The 23399-nt window shown below is 34.6% G+C and overlaps 1 protein-coding gene across 1 annotated transcript in view; it reads left to right on the forward strand.

Moving 5' to 3' along the window:
* The window catches only part of CDH10 (cadherin 10), a 169695-nt gene extending 151900 nt beyond the window's left edge, over positions 1 to 17795 (forward strand). Inside the window, exons 9-12 of the mRNA XM_005604335.4 lie at positions 4406 to 4527; positions 10472 to 10580; positions 13758 to 14009; positions 16748 to 17795. Of these exons, the coding sequence (XP_005604392.1) occupies positions 4406 to 4527; positions 10472 to 10580; positions 13758 to 14009; positions 16748 to 17238 (974 nt within the window). The 3' untranslated portion in view covers positions 17239 to 17795. The remainder of the gene's footprint in view (positions 1 to 4405; positions 4528 to 10471; positions 10581 to 13757; positions 14010 to 16747) is intronic.
* Positions 17796 to 23399: the final 5604 nt, after the last annotated feature.

The following is a 23399-nucleotide window of genomic DNA, read 5'->3' on the forward strand; positions in this document are numbered from 1 at the left end:
TCATACACAGGACTGGCTACACAATTTGTGGAGCCTATTATAAAATGAAGCTATCAGGCCTCTTGTTAAAAAATGGTTAAGAAATTTAACATGGCAAGAGCAGAACATTAAAACAAGTGTAGGGCCCTTCTCAATGTGAGGCCCTGTGCAACTGCACATGCCATGAAGCCAGCCCTGTCTACACATGCAAACCTGTTCATGGTTTCTGATTCCTGTACTATGATGTACATGGAATAGAGCAACTCTTTAACTGTTTTAAAAAGAAACATTAATTAGGGACTGAATCATGGTGAAAAACTAATCCTATAAATTCCACATCTGAAATACTAAGCTGAATCCACAAACATGTATCAAGGTCAAGCTATTTGAAGTAACGGTTCCAGGACTTGGAAGGCAGAGCACTGGGGCTGAATCACCAAGAGTCTGAGAAGGATGGGAGTAGGCTAGACAGAACATCAGGAAGGAGTTCAGTTTCAAGATAAAGTAGTAGATTTAGCTTTCTCCTTAAATCTGGATCTGGAATACAGATTAACCCCACCATCCAAATGATCCAGTTCTTTTGTAGTGAGATATAAATGGCTGTGTCTTTTAAGGCTAACTGAAGATTTTTTGAGATTTTCTTTTAAGGCAAGTTTTAATTTCTATGTCTGTCTCCATATCACCATGATTAGATGTGTCTGACAGGATCCAATCTGGTCATTCCAGAATCACAATTGTTTGTGCTCGCTGCCTGATTCACGATCTTTATTCAAACCCAATGAGCTAAGAATTGCATTTTCCATTTCAGATACTTCGGGAAAGTTAACTTCTAAAGCTAGTTGAAGTAATTACGATTCTGTAAAAAGCTAAGACAATTACTTTCTTCTTTTTAAGAACTAAACCTATTTTTTGCCCTTAAGTAAAATCAATCTATAGAGTAACTGCTGGAAATGCCTACCTGCCAAACCACAGACAGTCAGGGGCCCATTATGCTGTTCTGTGTATTAAATGGAATGAGGGGGAGAGGGAAACAGCATATAGGGCATTGTTTTTACTAGATTTTAAACACTGGGTTTATGGTAAGTGTGTCATACGCCAAGCACTGAGCAGGGCAGAATGACGTAGGAATGTACTTCTTACCAATGTGTTTCCAGGCCCTGCCTTGAACAATTTAATTCTACGTTTCATAGCAGTATATCCCATCATATGGCAAATACTACTCCAGGTAATTATTTTGTGCATTATATCATGCAATAACTTCTCTTTTTCTTCTCTAAAAAATATTTTTAGGGGGCTGGCCCTGTGGCATAGTGGTTAAGTCCAGCACGCTCTGCTTTGGTGGCCCAGGTTTTCAGGTTCTGATCCCAGGCATGGACCTATACCACTTGTCAGCCATACTGTGGTGGGAACTCACATACAAAGTAGAGGAAGATTGACACAGATGTTAGCTCAGGGTGAATCTTCCTCAATGAAAGAAAATATATATATTTTTAAAAACTATGCAGAGAATAAAAAATCTAAAATTAAGGTCACAATGAGGGATTGTAGAACACATTGTAAAAACCAATGAGTTCCTATAACCACATCTGAAAACTTAACTATAATCTTTGCAATGCATTCTGAGAACTGTAAAGCAAAGTTTACGACTGAAGGACTCCATTATCTAGACCTTGGTCCTTATTTGTGGAAATTCTTGCCCTAAACAGGTAGAAAAGATACACCTTTCTAAAGCCTGGGATATCTAGATAGTGATTTAAGCTTTCCTCTTCTTGGAGGTTTGGAAAAGCCTGTGAATACATAGACAAGGTTTCACCTTAGGACACACAATTTAAGATCCTTTATAGCTGATACATTCTTGCTACAGTAGAGCTTGCCTGGATGGCTCTGAAAGAGACTCAGGTGGTAAATATATGCCAGCTTCCATTCAGTATGATACTTCCTTGGAATGCTTGTATTTTTATTTATACATAAACTGCAGCATCTGCCAGTAAAAAGATTAGTATAAGCACTGTTTTTTGAATAGGTGACTCCAGGCCTGATGGTTTACAAAGCACATTTATCCCTGTGGATTTAGCTTTTGATTTGAAGAGCCTTGAGGTATACATAAAAAGGCTGGAGAATCTCCATATTGTATTAGGGATGGGACTGGCAGAGCAATTTTTTAGATATGAAACTTTTCTGTCTCTTGGCTTCTGTGGCATAGTTAGAAAGTGAATTGCTACCAACAAAAGAGGTATTTTTATGTCAAGACCTTATATTGAAAGAAAATATTTTGCTTATGTCTGCCAACTGTATAAGTAGGTTAAAGTGCACATTCTAGAAAATATGGAAGAATCGTACCTTCCCACTCTTCTCTATAGCAAGAAGTAACTTTAGGTAGTTGAGGATTCGTTTGTAGGTGAATACTGTGCATCTGGCTATTAGCAAATGGTGTAGAAATAGGAGAGGTAGGAAAATAGTGGAATAGCACTTTTCTATTTTTTTCTCCTCTCCTCACTTATCCCCACAAGTACTCCTCTTCAGACCCATCTGAATTGTAGGAAAGCTAGTTAACACATTTTTATTGTGTGGATGCTTTGTGTAGAGAAAGATAGCATAAGCTCTCAAGTTATGTAAGGAAATGGAGATGTGACAGTGATAATAAAGATGATCTTAATAATAACAGTCAAGGCTTATTGAGTGTTTACCAACAAACTGATACTTGGATAAGAACTTTTCTTGCATTAATTGTCCTAGTTTTTCAAATAACTCTTCAAGATTGGAAGTTCTATTTTGATTCATATTGAGTAAACTGAGGCATTAGGGAGGTGTAGTAAATTGGCCAGTCTCACCATGAATGAGTGGTGGACCTGGAAATCAAAGCAGCTGTTTGACTCCAGCTTCTGAACTCTTAACCTTCTGACACACTAAGAAATGAACAATATGCAACAACACGTTAGCAAATATAAAATCAGAACCTGAGAACTGAATGCAGAGGGGTTAAGAAGACTGAAGAGGAGTATTGAAGAGGGGATATGTTTTAAACTTTCTCTTGAAAAGAGGAAGGAAAGGTAAATACACTTCAAATGGAGTTAGAATTCTGTCTGCCTTCCTTCATACTATTTCAGCCTTGTTAACGTCCCTGCTGAGGAATCAGTTCTTACACATCATTTTTAAAAAGTGCTGATTTCGTTATTTTAGTAACATTATAATTACATGGAGAGAAAGGAGGAGAAATAAATTATTTTGGGTAGTGATATACTCCCTATCTGTACGTATCTGAAAATGATTTAGATAAAATTAGAAAGTTAGATAAATTTCACAAGGGTAAATGATATTACTCATAACTCATGTCGGTAGAGGTATTTAGCAAGATCGCTGCCTTCCCTCAGCTTGTCTGCTATTTTTTGTTCTGCTTTGTTTTTAGATAATTATCTCCTTTCTCCTTTAATATTGTTCTTCATCTTGACTCTGTCAAAGTTCACACAGAAGTTGATTATATCCAAAGACTGAGATTTTGATACCTCCAAGGCTGATGAATATAACCTGAATTTAAGAAGTCACAACACTCTCAGATAGCAGTACAAGTGCCTTAGAAAAATCCATAGCGGAAATAATGCAATTATGACTAGTATGAAGTTGTTGCCTAAGGCTAAGTTAAATAGATGTTTACATTTTTAAATTCCATTTATAAATCAAGATAATTGTTAAAATGCGTATTTTATGTGAAAACTTTGATGCTCTTGATTTTAGCATTTGTAGCAAAAAAATCATGGTTAAGATACTATTTGTTACTATTGAGCTAATTTTGTTATGCAATATTGAGACTGGATTGTGGAAATGGGGCCAGTAACAGTAATATCAATGAAATATTTGAACTCTCATATTTCATTGTAAATTTCCATCCAACTGTAACATTAGTAGCCATATATTAAAATTTCCAAAAGGAGAGTTGAGAGTAGCTGTTGGAATATATTTTAATGATAATAGTCAGAAGGGTTGGTTGTAATATAACAACTACCACTTAGGAGCTAATGACCTTGGGCAACTTACTAATTTATTTAAAACTATTTCTTCATCCAAAAAATTGGTAAATATTAAGTAATACAATAATGTACAACAATAATTTAATAAATAGTTTTTGTCATTGTTTTACATTTGGACAGTAAAGACACAGATATAATATGAATTCAGTGACACTGGGTTGTGCTTTTATAAAAATTCTCCAAAATAATAGTAGTGCTCATGAGCCCAAAAATAACTGAATTCATGACTACTTAATTAGGCGTTGTAGTAATTTTCCTTATTGCATGTGCTCATTATGTTAGTGGAATGAATGCAGTGCCTGTTTGTATGTGAGCACTCAATATCCACAAAATGCTTATATGAATTAAATCTGGTACACAAATCTGTCTTCCTAAACAAACTTTTCCTTTCCCTGTTCTAGACAATCCCAAAGAGATGACTCGTGTGGCTGCTTTTGTGAGAATTTTGGATGTTAATGACAATGCCCCACAATTCGCTGTGTTCTATGACACCTTTGTATGTGAAAATGCCAGACCAGGACAGGTGAGCACCTGCACGATTTAAAAGGAAGATTTTAACAGCATGTTAAATATTTTATTTTCACAGTCTTGACAGGAATGAGGAAACAGAGATAAAAACACTTAGATATAGTCCCAATAATATAATTTAAAAAAACACACAAAAAACAGAGGCGATGTTTCTAAGGGCTGAAAATGTTTTAAATAACAGTCTAACAGGTTTCATATTTCCTTTATAAAGGTAAGATTTTACCGTTGCCACAAAAATCAAGGTATAAGAAGAAATAACTTTTTAAACTTTCAAAAAACAAACACAAACAAAAAAGAAACCAAAGGAAAAAACCCAACGCTGTGCCATCAGATACATATTGATAGCTGCCAGAGAGATGGGAAATCAAAGTTGGGAAAAACAGAGACAAATAAATGGGATCCGAGAAAATTCCATCAATATTCCAGTGTACGCAAATACCATTTCCAAGCAGGGCCAAAGAATCTGCTCCGTAGATTATACATTGCATTTCATCATTATAGCAACACATAAAGTGCTTAATGACTTAGTTTTTGTCCTTTAAAACATCCTTTCTACATCAGCTTTGTTTATAACTCTTTAAGCCATTTCCTCAGTGGACTCATTTTGTTGTCTGGAAACCTCCAGCGTATATGGCTGACAGAAATGCTCTTAATTGGTTTGAGTGCTATCTTCACAGAAGGAAGCTGCATGTTATAAATAATAATTGCGAATCAAATGTGTTTTATTAAAGAAAGAGGAGCCATCGCAAAACTGTACTGTGTTTTGACATCATTTGATGCTCTTTATAAACATAAATGTCATTGTTACATTTTTATGCAAATTGCTTTGTGGAATAGCTCAAATTCTTCCTTCTGAAGATTCTAACAGAATTCAATAGGCTGTCTATTGTTTGAAATGGTAAAATTGCTGCAATTGGATTCATTTATTTTTATTTGAAAATGTTATGGAAATGTTTAATTTGGAATATTTAAATGACTTAGCTATGTCTGACCTATTTCTTAATGAAACAGTGTGTGCCCTAAAAATACCATTCCAAACAGTCTTGTGCTTCGCAGGCTCAGCATGATATAAGTTGAAGCCTTTTCTCCAAGAGATAAATTACCCACTTTGCAACTGCTGCATACATTGCTCCTTCTGTGGTTATTCTATTTGATTTTCAAGAGATATCTTTTCAGAGCGTTGGAGTCATTATAAATACTGATTTCCAAATGAATTCAAAATATCCAAAGTAAGGGATTGTGTTTGTTTACTTTCTTTATGCCTTTTTTCTTTTTCTTTTTTTTTTTGACTATATCTGGCTCAGTAACTTTATACTTTTTAGACTTTTAGAAGCCAATTGGCATATTAAAGGAAAATAATTAAATGAAGCATGATTTTAATAAGAAAGTCGTTAGCCAATTTTGACAAACTTGATAGGAAGAACATGTTTAATTATTTTGCCTAATTGTAGGCTGCATATGCAATAGCTTCCCATAGTAGTTAATTTTAATAAGACCAGTCAGATGTTATTATGGTCTCGTAGGCTGAAAAGTGGTTGCTTAAACTAAACTGTTATATACTTGAGGGAATTCTAGGTTATGACATCCTAGCAGACAAAATCAAAGTGGCTATTTGGTAAAGTCCTTCTTCACTGAGCCTTCCTTGAAATTCACTTGTTAACTCTGTCTCCCTTCCTCCTAAGGAAGTAGGAGCTGGTTGTGACTTCGGGGAGTGCTCTCGTTATTTATAGAGTATTTCAATCCACCCAATACTCCTGTAAATTAAATGCCCTTTAAGAGTAGCACTTAGAACAACTACATGGAAAATATTCTATTCATTTGCTGTGGGGACAAAATGAGCAGACAAAAATAAAGTTAATTGCCACCTCCTCCTCCTTTCTTGCCTATTCCTTGGTCTAAGGGTAGAAGACTTTCCCCCTTGGAAAGGATGCAATTTACAATCGATGTAGTATTAACAGTTCCCGTTTGTGCCTGAACTTGACTTCTTGACTCCCCAACTTTTCCATCTCAGACAGAGTGGGAGCACCTTGGGAAAGGGCAGAAGTGGGGACTGGCTCTTTCTCTGTTTTTCCATTTTACCTCACATGTACCCCAACTCCTTCAGTCCATAAAATATATTTCAATAATTTTTAATCTCTTTGGGAAGGAAATAGCATTTCAGTCTTACAGGAGATTTCTCAGAGAATCTCCCTATGGAGGAGTGCTGATTATATTTACCTATGCATAGTATCTAAGCTCCAGGCGCTTATCAAACCCAAAATATCTCATCATATATTTCCCATAGAACAGTGTTTAGTTACTTCCCCAACAACTAAAAAGGGTGGTTTTTACCAGAAAAAAAGGAATTTTTTTCCTCAATGGAAACTAATAGTCTTTCCACTGAAAAAGCTAAAATATTAAAACTTAGAGACCAGTTTTCTAACTTTAAGTATCTTAAAATCTGTTTGCAATCCACACTCCATTATAGTATGATCACTGAGACACTCCTCAAGTTGATTTAAGACTATTTTCGACTAGCCCAGTGAAAATACAAACCCGTTATATAACTTCTAAGGAGATAAAATATAAATGACTTATCTGTGTGTATTCTTCATAAGCTCACAATGATTACTAGACATCACCAGTATTTTTTTTTCCTAATTGTGACAACCTCTTTTATTGGAAATGGGTCAAAATGAGTTTGTCTCCAGTAAAGATAAAATAGTGAGTGCTTATATAGAGAGACAGGGGAAATGGTTTTATCTCCTCGTTGCCAACTTCCAATCTCTATCACAACTCTTTATGGTACATATACCAAAACAACATACTGTGATTTTCGAATGTATGCCTGGAAATGAAAAGGAAGACTAGACAGAAAAGTAAATTCTGGATATGAAGAGGTTGGACACCAGAAGCCAAGTTGTGTCTGAAAGAAAAAAAAATCTATCTTGTAGAGGAAGTAAGTGCCTCCAACTGCAATAGAGAAGTCTTTAGGTCATAAAAATATGTTGTAATGTGATATAGATTTGCAACATGTAATTCTATTTTGTTTGTATAGTTAATGTGAGTTTGACTTTTTCCCTTTGTAATATTTAGCGAAAATATATCAGTGAACCACTGATTTTGAAGTCAGCAATGCTATCATCTTTTATTGAAATAATACATCTTAACTGAGAATTTTTATGTAAATCTTTATAATTTCTTATATTAAAGATGTGACCATTTTGTTCTCTGAAATGTATTCTTTTGATCCAAAAAATGAACTGGAAATTACAATTCCAGTTGTATATATATATTTATTTATTTTGAGACATTGTAGTTTTTATTTTAAAAGACCATTAGCTCTACTTTCACTTTTTATCATTTTATGTGTCAATATGTGAGGGTTAACATATTAATCTTAATGATATATATAAACATAAGAATTTCAGTAGTTGCTATCTTTATTGATATATTATTTCATTTATGCCATTTTTTCCTCTTCAACTTATTCTTATTAATCACTATTTAAAAGTAAAATCCTTTACACTACTTGATAAATAAGAGTCAATCAAGAAATGTTTTTGTAACTGAACTGACACCTCTTTCAGGGGACTAACCAACATTATTTTAACATTTTTCTCTTGAATTCCTTCATATATGTACCATCTTTTGGTTTTTTATTGAAAGAATAAGCCATTAGTCATATATTCTTGCTTCTATTTAACCTTAAATTACCTCTAAAATCTTATAAAGTAGTTATGCTGTATTTTAAAAATTATTCAAAGTTTTAAATAATTTTTTTTTTGCTGCTTATTTCTAGACAATAAACATTTACCTTTGGTCCAATTATATTTCTTTCTTTTTTTTTTAAATATGGCTGATTTTTTTTTTTTTTTTTTAAAGATTGGCACCTGAGCTAACATCTCTTCCCAATCTTGTTTTTTGGGTTTTTTTTTCCTTCTTCTCCCCAAAGCCCCTCCAGTACATAGCTGTATATTCTAGTTGTGAATGCCTCTGGTTGTGCCATGTGGGATTATGTGGGACGCCGCCTCAGCATGGCCCGATGAGCAGTGCCATGTCCACGCCCAGGATCCAAACTGGTGAAACCCTAGGCCACTGAAGCAAAGGCCAACTTAACCACTTGGCCAAGGGGTCAGCCCCCCAATTATATTTCTTGTATCACTTTTGAAACAATGGTTAGGGTTTTAATTAAATAAGGAGTACCTCAAATTTGCCACATTTTTATTTTTATACGACACTTTAAAAGAACAATAATTTAATAAAGAATAGCTAAAATAATTTCTTAATTTTTCTAATTATTTTACTTAATGTTTTAAACTTGAAACCCTTTTTTTCTTTAAAGATTGGCACCTGAGCTAACAACTGTTGCCAATCTTCTTTTTTTTTTTTCTGATTTTTCTCCCCCAATCCCTCCAGTACATAGTTGTATATTTTAGTTATGGGTCCTAGTTGTGGCTTATAGGATGCCAGCACAGCATGGCCTGATGAGCGGTGCCATGTCCATGCCGAGTATCCCAACCAGTGAAAACCCAGGCCACTGAAGCCGAGCACGTGAACTTAACCACTTGGTCACAGGGCCAGCCCCTGAAACCCTTTTTAAATCAACAAAACATCAGTAACATATTTCCATCAAATATCCACACAATGTTAAATTGAGTTAACATAGTAAAAGTATGTTAAGCATAAATTTGTTTAAGATTTAGTTAAGCATAAATTTGACCATTTATATAGGCATCAAAACATATATTTAACAACTTTTGAGGTCTTCTTGCAAAATTAAAATATGCAAAATATATATATATGTAAAATATATATATATAAAAATACATATAAGTTAAGGACAAGTTGGATATATATGAAAAATAGTATTTGGCTATCTGTGACATATGTATGTGTCATATGTATATGTGTCATATTAATCAATCATATAATTTATTCAAAACAGTGGTCTGATTATAGTATAAGGTGTTAAATTTTCTACTGTGTTACTAGATAGCTCTTCTTATATTGTCTCTTGTCCTAAAATAAATTGAAGAGTTGACCCTTATAAAATAACCATTCTCCATTGTATGCATATGTTGAATTTAATAATATATAACTTTATTGACAGTGCAAATGAAGTGAACTGTTACTGTTAAAGTAGATAATGATTAAGAATTTCCTTTAAAAAGTTATGTATAATATTGTCTATAAAATCTCTACATTCTTTGAATTGTTCCACTTTAACTTTTTGTTGTTGTTGAGGAAGATTGGCCCTGAGCTAACATCTGCTACCAATCCTCCTCTTTTTGCTGAGGAAGCCTGGCCATGAGCTAACATCCGTGCCCATCTTCCTCTACTTTATATGTGGGATGCCTGCCACAGCATGGCTTGCCAAGCGGTGCCATGTTTGCACCCGGGATCCAAACCAGCAAACCCCGGCCAGGCTGCCGAAGCGGGATGTGCGGACTTAACCACTGTGCCACCTGGCCGGCCCCTCACTTTACTTTTGATGAGGAGGAAAGCCATAATCACAATAATTTTCTAAAATTTGCCTACATCACATCAACTCTTCCAGATCAATGTTTAAATATGTATGCAATAGCCCACTCATTTCAAATGCTATATCTAAATTAATAAAACTCCAAAGAATATAATATGACTGTTTCCTATTTTGAAGGAATGGATACTATCTAGGACAAATTTAGAGAGAGACAGAGACAGAAACAGAGAGAGAGAGAAACTGAGAGAGGGAGGAAGGGGGGAGAGAGAGAGACAGACAGACAGAGGGACTGTGTTAAAATCAAAGTAATAATAAAAAAGATGGAATAATTCAAATAAAGATATATGCACAAGGAAGAAAACTGATTGCCTTTAAAAAAACATTATATAAAGTTGGATGTTAAAAGAATTACATATTATAAAGCAGATTATACCCATGGAAGTTTGAGAAATATGTATTTTTCTCTTTTCTGCAGCTAATACAAACTATAAGTGCGGTAGACAAAGATGACCCCTTAGGTGGACAGAAATTTTTCTTCAGTTTAGCTGCTGTCAATCCAAACTTCACAGTACAGGATAACGAAGGTAAAGTTTAGAATGTGTTCATTATGATTTAAGGTGATATTAACAAGAAACTTCCTTGAAATTGACAATTACCATATACATTATCTATTGATTTATTCATCTGTGTTACAAAATTTTGTTTTCATCAGATATGTAATGAGATAGTATGCAAATTTCTTGACTTACACTGTTTACTCTCTTGAATTTTAAAATGATGAAATATATGAAAGAAGTCTCTATATGGGTACTAATGAAAGGTAGAATTTTGAAAACATTAAAAAGGCTAGAAATAATCAGTTCCTGTAATAAAAAGGGTAAGACACATAGGGTAGAGAAGTGAATGATTCAAGACTCTTGTGCAAACTTCAATGAGATTTAGCAGCAGCAGATTCACCAGAGCCAGAAAGGCATACAAGACAAGTGAAGAAGGTAGCCATATTAGCCTATGAGGGTGTTAAGAGCAAAAGCATGGCTGCAACGGCAAGAACTGTTGTCCTGTGTAACATACGGATTTTATAATGTCACTGTGATAAAAAATACTGAAATTATATTTCTTGCATTCTCATAAAAGGCAGAAATATATTGTAGAGGAAAAAGAAATGAAAATGGTTACTATTTTTAAAAAGTAGAACAGCTTTATTCTTTGGACAATATGTATGGTAATTATTCTAGTCTAAACAAAAGTATGCAATTAGAGCTTTTCTCTCCGTAGTACATTTATGTTAAACTAATTTTATCAGCTAGTTCTTGTTAAAAAGTCATACTTGTTGTAAAGCAACTGCAGATATAGGTATTCTTAAAATAAATCTAATAACTACATTGGCATATTTAAAATACTTTCATAAAAGTGTATGTATGCTGGCAGAACCAGGAGGCCATATCACCTCTAAGTGGCTTTCAGAATATCAGAAAGTAGTTTAAGATAATGGAGAGATTTACATTGAGCCCACCATTACCTGAGATATTTGATGTAGTAGAAACTTTGCACAAATCAGTTGAAGAGAGGGTATCCATTGGTAATATCTGTTTACTAAATCTGTGTTTCTGAAATGTCGATGCTTTCTATCCGTCTGGACACTTAAAATAATTTTTATTGGGAAAATTAACATAGAGTTGGTAGATAAAAATACCAAATGCCCAGTTAAATCTGAATTTCAGATAAACACCAATCATTTTAATTTGCTGAATTTGGCAACCTAAACATACAACTTAGACTGGACATCCTCAACACTGAATTGACAAAATTATATCTCTTTCTAGTTGTATTTTTATTTGTTTTATATTCCTCTTAAACTGAGCCCTGGATCCCAACAAGCTCCCTCTCAATTTTAAAAGTAATAGAGACTCAACTTAATATTGTCTTATCCCAGCATTTCACAGTTACTGGGGAATCAACTCAAGGCTAATCTTAATTAATTTTTGACAAAGAGTGCCATTTTCCTGTTAGAAAGAGTTCCTGATCCTAAATAAGTTACTCAAAGCAAGGGCTCAAGCCATATGACTATGAACCTGAACATCTTACTAAACAGAATACATATCGCTAAAGTCTGATGGAATATTTGATCTAATCCTGCATAAATTCACTATTTTCAGTTATTGGGAGGCTTTTGAAAGGAATTCCAATGACATAGACATCACATTCATGTTGCCCTTCTTGAGAAAATACCCTTGCATTTATCTACATGCTCATCTTAAAAATCTTTAACTCTATGGCATCATTTTTTAAAAGATTAGTATCTGGCTTCTGTGATACCACACTTAGAGCTTTTCATTCTTGAGATTCTCTCACTTTTCATTATCTTATAGGTCAAAAGCATTGTTGTATGATGACTTTCTGAATATTTAATCAAATAACTTGAATAAATGGTTACTGTAGGGTAAAACTTCATTTGCTTCTTCAATATATCAAGGCTATTGTAAGCAAAATTAAGATTTAGAAACTTTTGAAAAGTTTGAAAACAATAAGGCAAGAAGATTCTAAAAATACCCACAGGCATATAAACGTTTATCTCAGTGTGGGTTTGAGAATGGAGGAATTGTATCACACTACTTCTTAGAACATACACCAAATTGCAAAATTATCAGGACTGTATTTTATTTTTAAAATTTGCTCATGTACATCTATTTTGCTAATCTACTTTCCTAGTTTATGCAAACTGATATATTAGAATTTAACTTCTCATTAATAGTTTAGGAAATTATTGTTTTAAGTTCAACAGCTACACCTGCAAGAAATTGTCACTTTTTTTCTTTTTTTGTGTGCTGTCCAGTTTGTTTGCTTTAGCAATTGGCTAACTTGCTCCCTTCCCTACAGCGGCTTTTTAAACAGCCCTATGGGACTGGCTAAACAACACTAAGTGCATTGGACAAGCAGATAGGAAATTATCATCCAAGTATATATTGATTGTATTTTTTAATATTGGTTATATAGGGCTCAGAGAAATCTTTTCTATTAACCCTACAACCCTCATTTAAGGACACTTGGTGAGTTATTAGATAAAAGAATTATCAGTGGCAATATACTAGGTGGTAGGATGCTAGCCTTTATTAAACCCTACTTCTCTCTATGGGTCTATCAGGCACTGTACGTTGTCATCCACGAATACTTTGAGTTATACGTTGTATTCACTTTAATGGGGAAATCAAAGTTGAGAAATAGGTAACTTGCTCACTGTTGTTCATAAACAGGGACTCTGGAAGGTTTGGGACTGCCTTATTAATTTTAAAAGTGCAACGACACAAAATTTACCCAATCATATTTTTCTTCATGAATATTCGATTAATATGTGTTTTTTGTGTGTGCATATGCACACATGCATTTGTAAATAAAAAAATCACCTTCTATTTTTTCTTGGTATGCAAAATATTTATGTTTTCTGAAAACTCTGAAAAACAATATGCTATCATCTATGTAGTCTTGGTAAATAATTCACTTATAAAATTCACTATTTTGAAAACATTATCCAAAAATTAGTTGAAATTCTAATAAATAAGCAATCATAGTATTAGATTCCTCAAACACTGTAATGTATCTTCTCTCTATTTTAATTACATTGTGTACATTTTATGGAAAAATTGATAGCAATTTTATACATTACATAAACATCTTTCTATTTATGTGTAAGTCAAACCATAGTGATCAGGATGAGACAAATTTACTGTTTCAAGCCATTTGTAATATTTTAAAATTTATTTTAGATAATACTGCCAGAATTTTAACCAGAAAAAATGGATTCAATAGACATGAAATAAGTACCTATCTCTTGCCTGTGGTGATATCAGACAACGATTACCCAATTCAGAGCAGCACAGGGACACTGACCATCCGCGTGTGCGCGTGCGACAGCCAAGGCAATATGCAGTCCTGCAGCGCTGAGGCCCTGCTCCTCCCAGCCGGCCTCAGCACGGGAGCCTTGATCGCCATTCTCCTCTGCATCATTATTCTGTTGGGTAAGAAACTTTAAAGAAAATGTGATTAGTTCCTAGATTGCTTACTTTCTTGTGTTTGTAAATAAGAAATGTTGCTATTAAAATATGCCCCCCAACTAACCCCAATGTTTAAGATAGACATAAATAACTGGAATGTTGTTTATGTTAAAAATATTTTATCTGATCAGATAGAGACCTTCCTTTTTTACTTTTTATATTTTATATTTTTATTTTTTTTTTTGCTTGATGAAGATTCACCCTAAGCTAACATCTGTGCCAACCTTCCTCTATTTTGTATGTGGGTTGCCACCACATCATGGCTTCTGGTGAGTGGCATAGGTCCATGCCCAGAACGCAGGCTGCCAAAGCAAAGCATGCTGAACTTGAACACTAGACCACAGGGCCAGGCTTGAAACCTTCCTTTTTTAAATAATGAAACTGAAAGTTACAAATATTCAAAACATTTCCCAAGGTCACACAGTTTCTGAGTAGCTGAGCCTGGTGCCTTGCTATTAGTCACTGTGTATACAGTATATAGTTTTTCAGTAAATCTCAAGTTCATTTCCACTTTTTTTTCCTCATTATAACTGGATGGAGGCCTCAATATCTTACCTCTTCACTGAAATAATGCTAAAATAGCCATTTACCTAGTTCTCTTGTCCCTGAAACAATGATACTTGATTTTAGAACTCAGCACAAATTTCTTTTAAACTGTTTTTGAATTAAAAATTAGATTAAATTTACTCTCTAGTTGAATTATCTTAAAGCTAATGTGAATATTCCTGTGACCCTAACCAAAAAAACATTGTATCTAACATTACAAGAAGCTGTGAAATGAACTTGGATTTTGGAGCCAGTCTTAGTAAGTTTCATTATCTTCATCATTAGAACCTTTTTTACTGGGTAGGATCCCATGGTTGATAATAAACAATCTAACATTTAAAATCTTTGCATCACAAGTTTTTGTGTGTACACGAATACATGAATTTAGGCAAAATAAAATGTCATATTTTCTCAAAAACTTGAGTAAACATTGATTTCTCTTTTTGGTGGTGACATATTTATTTTTAATCACTTTGAAGGTCAAGAACCTTTATCAATAGATTAAAACTTTCTTTTTTGTAGCATTAAAAAAGTCCCTTGTTTGCCCTCTCACACAAGCCTGAAAGCAAGTAATCTTAACCATTCTATGTTAATGAAAAAGAAAACATAACTTAATACCCCTTCATATAATAATATAATTGTCCTGGTCAGTTCGGGCTGCTGTGATAGAATACTGTAAACTGGTAGCTTACCACTGAAATTTATTTCTCACGGTTCGAGCGGTTGAGAAGCCCAAGATCAAAGGTTGAGAAGCCCAAGATCAAAGCGCTGAGAGATCCTGTGTTTGGGGAGGGCACACTTCCTAGTTTGCAGATGGCTGTCCTTTGTTGTATCCTCACATGGTGGAGAACAGAGACAACAATCTCTCTTGTGTCTTTTTTGTAAGGGCACTAATCTCATTTGTGATGGCTCCACCCTTATGACCTACTTACCTCCCAAAGACGCCATTCCAGATACCATCGCACTGGGGATTTAGGCTTCAACTTAACGAATCTTGAGGGGACACATTCAGTCCATAGCAATAATAAATCCCACATCCTTTAAATGTTTGTTCTAAAGAGGGTAAATAAATATAGCTGTTTCTTCATATATATATAGATACATGTATACACGCCAAGCAAGATATTTTCCCTCTCTTTTCCCATTTAATTGAATTCATATCTGTTTCTGCAAATCATCATTTTAAAGGATTAGGACCAAAATGTTGGAGGATAGCATATGAGAGTGGGAAATTAATGCAACTGGAGAAAATTTGATATTAACTTTCTCCTATTACCATTACTATGATTATTAAAATGATTTTTATGTGATTATTATTATTGACACTTTCTCATGGAGGTAAAGAAATGTCCTTTCTGAGGGAAACACATTTCTCCTTGTGGATCTACATTTAAGTTGCATCTCGCCAAAGTTTACATATGGTTTTTGTAGTTAATTCAATGTTGTAAGTTGAATGCACTTTGCCATCATGTGATCCAACAGTTTTTTTTGGTCTTATGCACAGCATATATTTCCATGGAAAACTTCATAAATTTATAAACCAATCTAATGTCTAAATAATGTGGTCTTTTTTCCCAGTAATTAAGGCCTTCTTTTAACAATGTAAGAAAAAAAATTATGTAAATCCATCAGCAAAGCTATTTAACAGAAACCAATACTCCATATCTTGTGAAGAATGCTGCTTTTTTAACATTGTTTAGGGATGTGAAAAATATGTTTAGGGATGTGAAAAATATGAGCATATTTTTGCCCTTCTTAATTGCTTTATTTGAAGCTGAATTCAATCTGTCTTCTTTTTTAAATATAACATATTATGTCACTATTTCAAAGTACAGATGATGTCTGTCCAGTCAGGAGCTATCTTTAAACATTTCTTAGAAAAATAGATAAAATAAGTCACTATATTTGAGAAATATCACATATTCCTTTAAAAATAAATTATAAACACTGTTCTTAAACATGATTCCCCTGGCTGAATCCTTCAACACTCCCCCCCCCCCCGCCCCCCACCGATCTGTTGGAAGTACAAAATTAATCTTAAATTCTAACCTATCATGGAAAACATAAATAATTGAAACTCCTTTATCGTACCTCCACTGGTTATTTATATAGTGTTTTAGATGGCCCTCTAATGTATCTTCTTTTCTTTTTTCAAGTTATAGTAGTACTGTTTGCAGCTCTGAAAAGACAGCGAAAAAAAGAGCCTCTGATCTTGTCTAAAGAGGACATCAGAGACAACATTGTGAGCTATAACGATGAAGGTGGTGGAGAGGAGGACACTCAGGCCTTTGATATCGGCACCCTGAGGAATCCTGCAGCGATCGAGGAAAAAAAGCTCCGGCGAGATATTATGCCGGAAACTTTATTTATACCACGGAGGACTCCCACGGCGCCGGATAACACGGATGTCCGGGATTTCATTAACGAAAGGCTAAAAGAGCACGATCTGGATCCCACCGCACCCCCCTACGACTCCCTTGCAACCTATGCCTACGAAGGAAATGATTCCATCGCGGAATCTCTGAGTTCCTTGGAATCAGGTACCACTGACGGAGACCAAAACTACGATTACCTCCGAGAATGGGGCCCTCGGTTTAATAAGCTGGCAGAAATGTATGGTGGCGGAGAAAGTGACAAAGACTCTTAACCTAGGCTGTATGTTCCGTCCCAACAAGAGGAAGTAACTTTACCCACACCGTCTCCACTTCACAATATTTGATATTCAGGAGAATTTTCCTGCCACTCAGCACAATTTTTTCCCATTTACTTTTTAAATTTGTCCATTAATTTCATTAATTCTTTCCTGTAGGACGTCTCATGGAATATATACGGCATTTTATTTAATCTCTTCCAAGAGCCAAAGCTATGGAAATTCAGTGTTGTCCATCTTAGGAAATAAAAGATAATTTCAGAAACATGAACAGGATAGTTCTCCTTTAAGTAACCTCACAAACAAGCCGCTTCTGTTAGATACACGTCCTGCCCTTGCAAATGAAGCTTTTAAAAAGGTGAAGAAAAATTTAAGGTATATCCTATTCTGTACATTAAATTAAAAAAAAATGTACACGTGGTGTTAGTAGGTGTGATATAGAACCTGGTATACAAACGTTTGTGCAATTTCATTTCATCAAATTCTATCTGCTAATGTTTTATATTTATATTTTTGTATTTATTTTTAAAAAAATAAACCAGTTTTTACAACTACCTTGTCTCCAGCTTCTTTCTTCCCTAAGAGGAAAAAATTTCTCTCTGGACTAAATATCTTGGTACAAAATTACGTTGAATGCAGGTAAGCACACAAAATCGTTATAATTACTATTGAGAGCTCTAAGCAAATTAATATGATTTAGGTAAAAGTTACTTTTTCAATAAGTCCTGTTATGCTGTGATTTCTGAAAATCTCTTCACATTAAAAGTAATAGTCATTTATAGACCACTTAAAAATTTACCATTTAAACAAATTTAAAACAGCCATCCTTATGCTAAGTATCCCCAAACACAAGCAATGCAGTAATTTCACTTTGTTCATATTCACTAAAATTGTATCTGAAAGAATAAAACATTGTCTTATTTTTGTGTGACATTTGTGCTATTGAGGTTTATAGGCAATAATAGTTCACAGATTTCAGACAGAAATAATCCTTTAATGGAAAATATGCTTACCTCCCATGGTGACTCTGAAAATGCCTGGTAATGACAGTAATAATGTTGAGTATTCCATTAAGATACAGCATTGTAATTATGTCAAGTTTTAGAAAATGCATTACATGTTTATTTGTAACAAAGTCTGTTTTTCTGTCGGTGAAGGATTCAATAGAAAGTTTAAAAAAAGTACTGGCAGTTAATTATCTGGAGTTCCTGAGATTCATGGAGGCCAACTGCCACTAACTGATCCCTCATTGCTCAAGATCCAAACATGATTTATTTATAAATGTAACACTTTGTTGGGTCTACACTAGGAAGTCGAATTCCCCACTGAGTATATCGTAAACAATACAAAGATTTGTGTGCTTTCCAATTAGTGAAAATGCTATGCTTTTGGAGTGAGTCAGAGAGCAATATTGACATATCCTTAATGCAGAATTAATTATTTCAATCATCTTGAATGGTATTTTTTTCCTCAACTTTCAGGCTGAAAAGGCACACATTCCTCTGACTGCAAACGTTTTGGTTTGCCTAGTAATTTAATTATGGAAGAAAAACAACCCATGCGGTCTAGTTAAAATTACAGTCACATTGTAAAGCTAAGTGACACATCAGCCATGGTAAAACGTAACTTGGTCGTCTTCCTATATTCAAAAACCCATTCATGTAACCAGAAGACTGGTTAAAGGACAAAGTTTAAGTCAAAAAGAAACAAGAACAAAAAAGATTTAATCATATAAGCTGAACTGAAGGAAAAGAAAACCCTCAATATCCTAGAAGGACTGTTTATCAAATAAAATCAGCAAAAATGGAAATGACAAAAGAAGGTTTTTCTTATGAGCATTTCATATGAGTTATAGTTAAAAATATAATATTCATTTGATTGAAAATTTCCAGCACTAGCTATTTTTATTTACATTAGATGTCAGTAGTTGGAATTCTTATTTGAATATTTTTAATTATCCTCATTCAGATAATTTCAAGCTGACATTAACTTGATCTGTCCTTTATGTTATTTGTCATCCAGTGTATAAATATAAAGAATTGTGCCAGTTATGTCAAGCATCACCCACTGTCACCCAAAGATTCTCTTTAAGGAGATTGATTAGCAGGCTTCTTTGGCAATATAGGAACCATATTGTACAGAAATCATTTTTCAGAGTACTGAAACAGTTCTCAGTAACAGATATCCTAATTTTTTTAATAATGAAGGTGATGGGTTAAACAGTTAATATCTTGGAAACACTGAAATTAAAAAGTATGCCTATAAAGACCTGCTCAGACTCTTGCAGTAGTCTCCTTGCTCTTCCAAAGGAATACCCAATATGGAGATTACTCTATGTCCAAATGTTATTTAATATGGGGAGTGGGGAAAATGTCTCTCAGGATCATGTTATTGATTTCATTAGATAACTGTGGACCTTTTACTTGTTCGTCCATTTATTTCTTCATTCATGAAATATTTGGGGCATCTTTTGTGAAAATCAAAGGGTGTTCTAACCCCTAGGGATGTAATAGTAAATCATATATAATTTTTATATATGTACATAATTCCTGTATTCATGAAAAGGAAAAAAAATGGCAAACAGTTATCAAAACACTTAAAATTTATAACAAAATACCTAACTTTTACTATTATTATTATTTTTTTTTCCTGAGGAAGATTTGCCCTAAGCTAACGTCTATTGCCAATCTTCCTCTTTTTGCTTGAGGAAAATTCGCCCTGAGCTAACATCTGTGCCAGTCTTTCTCTGTTTTGTCTGTGGGTTGCTGCCACAGCATGGCCACTGACAAGTGATGTAGGTCCACACCCAGAAACCAGACCAGGGTCACCAAAGTGGAGTGCACCGAACTTAACCTCTAGGCCACAGGGCCTGCCACTACTACTATTAATTTTTTTAAACACAAAGAAAAGAAAGTATTCTGTCATCCTTTTTCATGTTTTAAATATTCAGATAAGTGAAATAAAATGATTTATAAACTTTGGTAATTAGAAATGCTGATTAAGTTAATCCATTCTCATTGGTTCTGTTTTCAACAAAATATCAAAGAAAGTTTATGCAATGATAAATTCATGCTCTTAGGCTGAGTTCCTCTGTATATGTCAAGTAGCTACTATTGGACAACTGCAAGAGCTCCAGACATGTTTTGGTAGACTTACACACATGAATTATGGGTAATTAGCTGTCTAGGATAGTCTAAAAGAAGGAAACCTAAGATTTAGGATTAAGGATATTCATATGTCTGGGTTCATTTATCAATACATCTACATAAGTATCTACTTATAATGCATTCAATATGCCTTCACCAGCCACACCCACACCCCGAGGGCCACCTGTTGCCTGGCACTGGAACTGTAGGCTGCAGCTTTCTGGCCCCATGGATTTGCGCCTGGGTGGGTAACCCGAAGCGGCACAGCAAGAGTGCTGGGCAAGCTGTAGCTACTTGTGGCCATAAACAGAACTTCCCTGACTCACACACTGCCCCTCCACATCTGCTAGAAATGCAGCCTGTCCCTGAGCTTGAAATAATAGTAAACCCTTGGTCTCTTTTTATCCCCTGGCCCAGCTGCTGGACCTCTCCCATTGCTCTGAAAAAGCGCAGTATTGGCCCAAAGGGTTCAGGGCCCCGACTTGGTCACCTGGTCATTCTGCAGGTTGTAAATAGTATACAATAGTAGCGTCTAGTCATTTCTTTCCTTTGCTGAGAGCACATGAGGAGCCAAGTCTTTCCCCTTTTCCTCCAATGTTGTGCTCAAGCCCAAGACTTTGTGGTCATCTGGATCCTACCTTTTCTTGCAAATCCCACATCCACGAAATCAGATTCATTTTCCTTTTTAAAGCATACACAGAATCCCACCACTTCTCATCATTTCGATTCCCTGACCCATCACCGACACCTGTTTTTCTCAATTATGAAGAGCAATTAACTTCCTAACTGGCCTCTCTCTTGCCACCTTGCCCCACTTACACTACTATTAGCATGGAGATCAAAGAAATATGTTCAAAATGAACTTTCCACTTGGTTGTTCCCTGGTTTTAAACTCTACTCCTTCCTCATTCTACTCAGAGTAGAAGACAAAATCCTTATAATGTCCTAAAAGCATCTCCATACCCCTCTGACCTCGTCTGCCACTTGTTTGCTCTGTTCCAGCCTCTCCCTCTCTGCTGTTCCTTCCTGCGTCCATGTGTTTACACTGACCATTCCCTCTTCCTCCAGCTGGTGTCCTTACCTCCTTCAAGTTCTTTATCAAATGCTCTTTTCTAAGTAATGTCTACCCTGTCCACCCTACTCGGAGTTATAGTATTTCCCTGGACTTTCCCATCATTCTTCCGCTGTGTCTATTTTCTCCCAAACACAACCACCTTTTTAATTTCAAAGTTATGTGACTTACTTGTTTACTATGATTATTTTCTGTCTCCTTCAGACAGAATGTAAAATTCACAAGAGCATGGATTTTATCATTTTTGTTCATTGTGATGTCTGATAAACAGAATTATGTCTATCTGTTTAGCGGCTCAATGGACATTTGTTGGAAAAATTAATAAATGTACTATTGGACTTATCACACATTATACTTACTTTTAAATATATATGTATACTTATATATATTATATGCATATGATATTTCTGCCTTCTCCTTTATATGGTGAGCTACTCAAAGTTATCAGAGGCATCTTAGTGACTTTCTTGTTCATTTTCTGGGAACCCTTTTTCTTCCAGACTGGTACAGCACTGGGCTATCGTTTTAAGGATAAACAATAATTAGCTAATAATTATTTTGGCTAATTGCTTTAGGAAATTGAAAATAAATATTAAAGCATACAAATCTGCGAAAGTCAAAATATTGTTTTAAATGAAGTTATATTGAAATGTGTTTGGAATATTTGCAAAGTGCCAAAGATTATGATAGTGAGACTTGACATAAAATAAAATAAAATAAATGTTAGAGACAGAGCATGACTGTCTTTTCAGGTTCCCTTCTTGTGTGGTTGGGGTCTGGGTCATGATTTTTGGGACCTTAATAGTGCTGCAAATAGGCCAAATAAAGAGACTGTTGATCAGGGAAAGGTTTGAGAAAGATGATGATGAAAAGGAAAGTTGAAGCGGAACAGAAGACCAATCCCCAAGAAAAACTCTCCTGCCTTCTTGCCAAAAGGCAGTGGGGTTTAACTTTGTAATTTGCTTGCTTCTTGTATATTTCGTTTGTTTTTTACAGGCTGTAATTACTGGGATAAAGAGTTAGATCTGTATTTCTTGATTACTTTTAACGTCTCACTTGTTGAAATTGCTAACACATACCAAGTTATTGCCATGCAAAGAGAGCATCTTTCAATTTTACCCAGGCATGGACTCTGGAGACAACCTTGATCGATCAAGAACTCACAACAAAATCAAGGAAATGAGCGGAGAGAATTGGTGTGAATGAGCAAAGATGCTTGGAGTCAAAGGTTCATTGATGGTTAAAAATAGAAAACAACCAAACATATATATTTTATATATATATATATATATATATATATATATATAAAGTCTCAGCCTCTAAGAAAACCCCAGCAAAACAATATGTATATAAAATTTATATATATATATTATAGATAATATATAATTTATTTTAGTCCACTCAAACATTTATTATACATATTCCAATCCCCGTGATAACCTCATTATTTCTTTAAGGTTATGAATACAGTAGTAACCTCCCCAACTAGCTATTTCATTTCACATTTGGAAACCAACTAAGCAAAAGAAGAGAGAGAAGGAACTTTTCACAATTGTAATTAGTACAAGTAAAACCAAACAAAAAGGCAAATGAAGATACTTTGCTTAACTTTATTTTCTACTATTATTCCAAATGCGATTATTTTAGAGTATGCGTAAAGTTGCACAATGGACATTCCTTATTAAATTAAAAGATTTATATTGGAAAGGATTAACGATTAATAAGTGCATAATAGAAAACTGGTAGACAGTTTGTGAAAACTCTTTTCCAGCTGTGGACTTATCCTGAATTTGGAACATGACATTTACAACTCCACAGGAAGGAGAGCGCAACAACTCCATTCCCAAATTTATCTGAGCAAACCTCCTACACAACGTGAAATATTTAGAAGCATCCCTAAGACTCTTGCCATGATCTTTGTCTCTATCCTTTTACAATCA

This window comes from Equus caballus, chromosome 21 (genome assembly GCF_041296265.1).
Source record: "Equus caballus isolate H_3958 breed thoroughbred chromosome 21, TB-T2T, whole genome shotgun sequence".
Taxonomy (NCBI): Eukaryota; Metazoa; Chordata; class Mammalia; order Perissodactyla; family Equidae; genus Equus; species Equus caballus.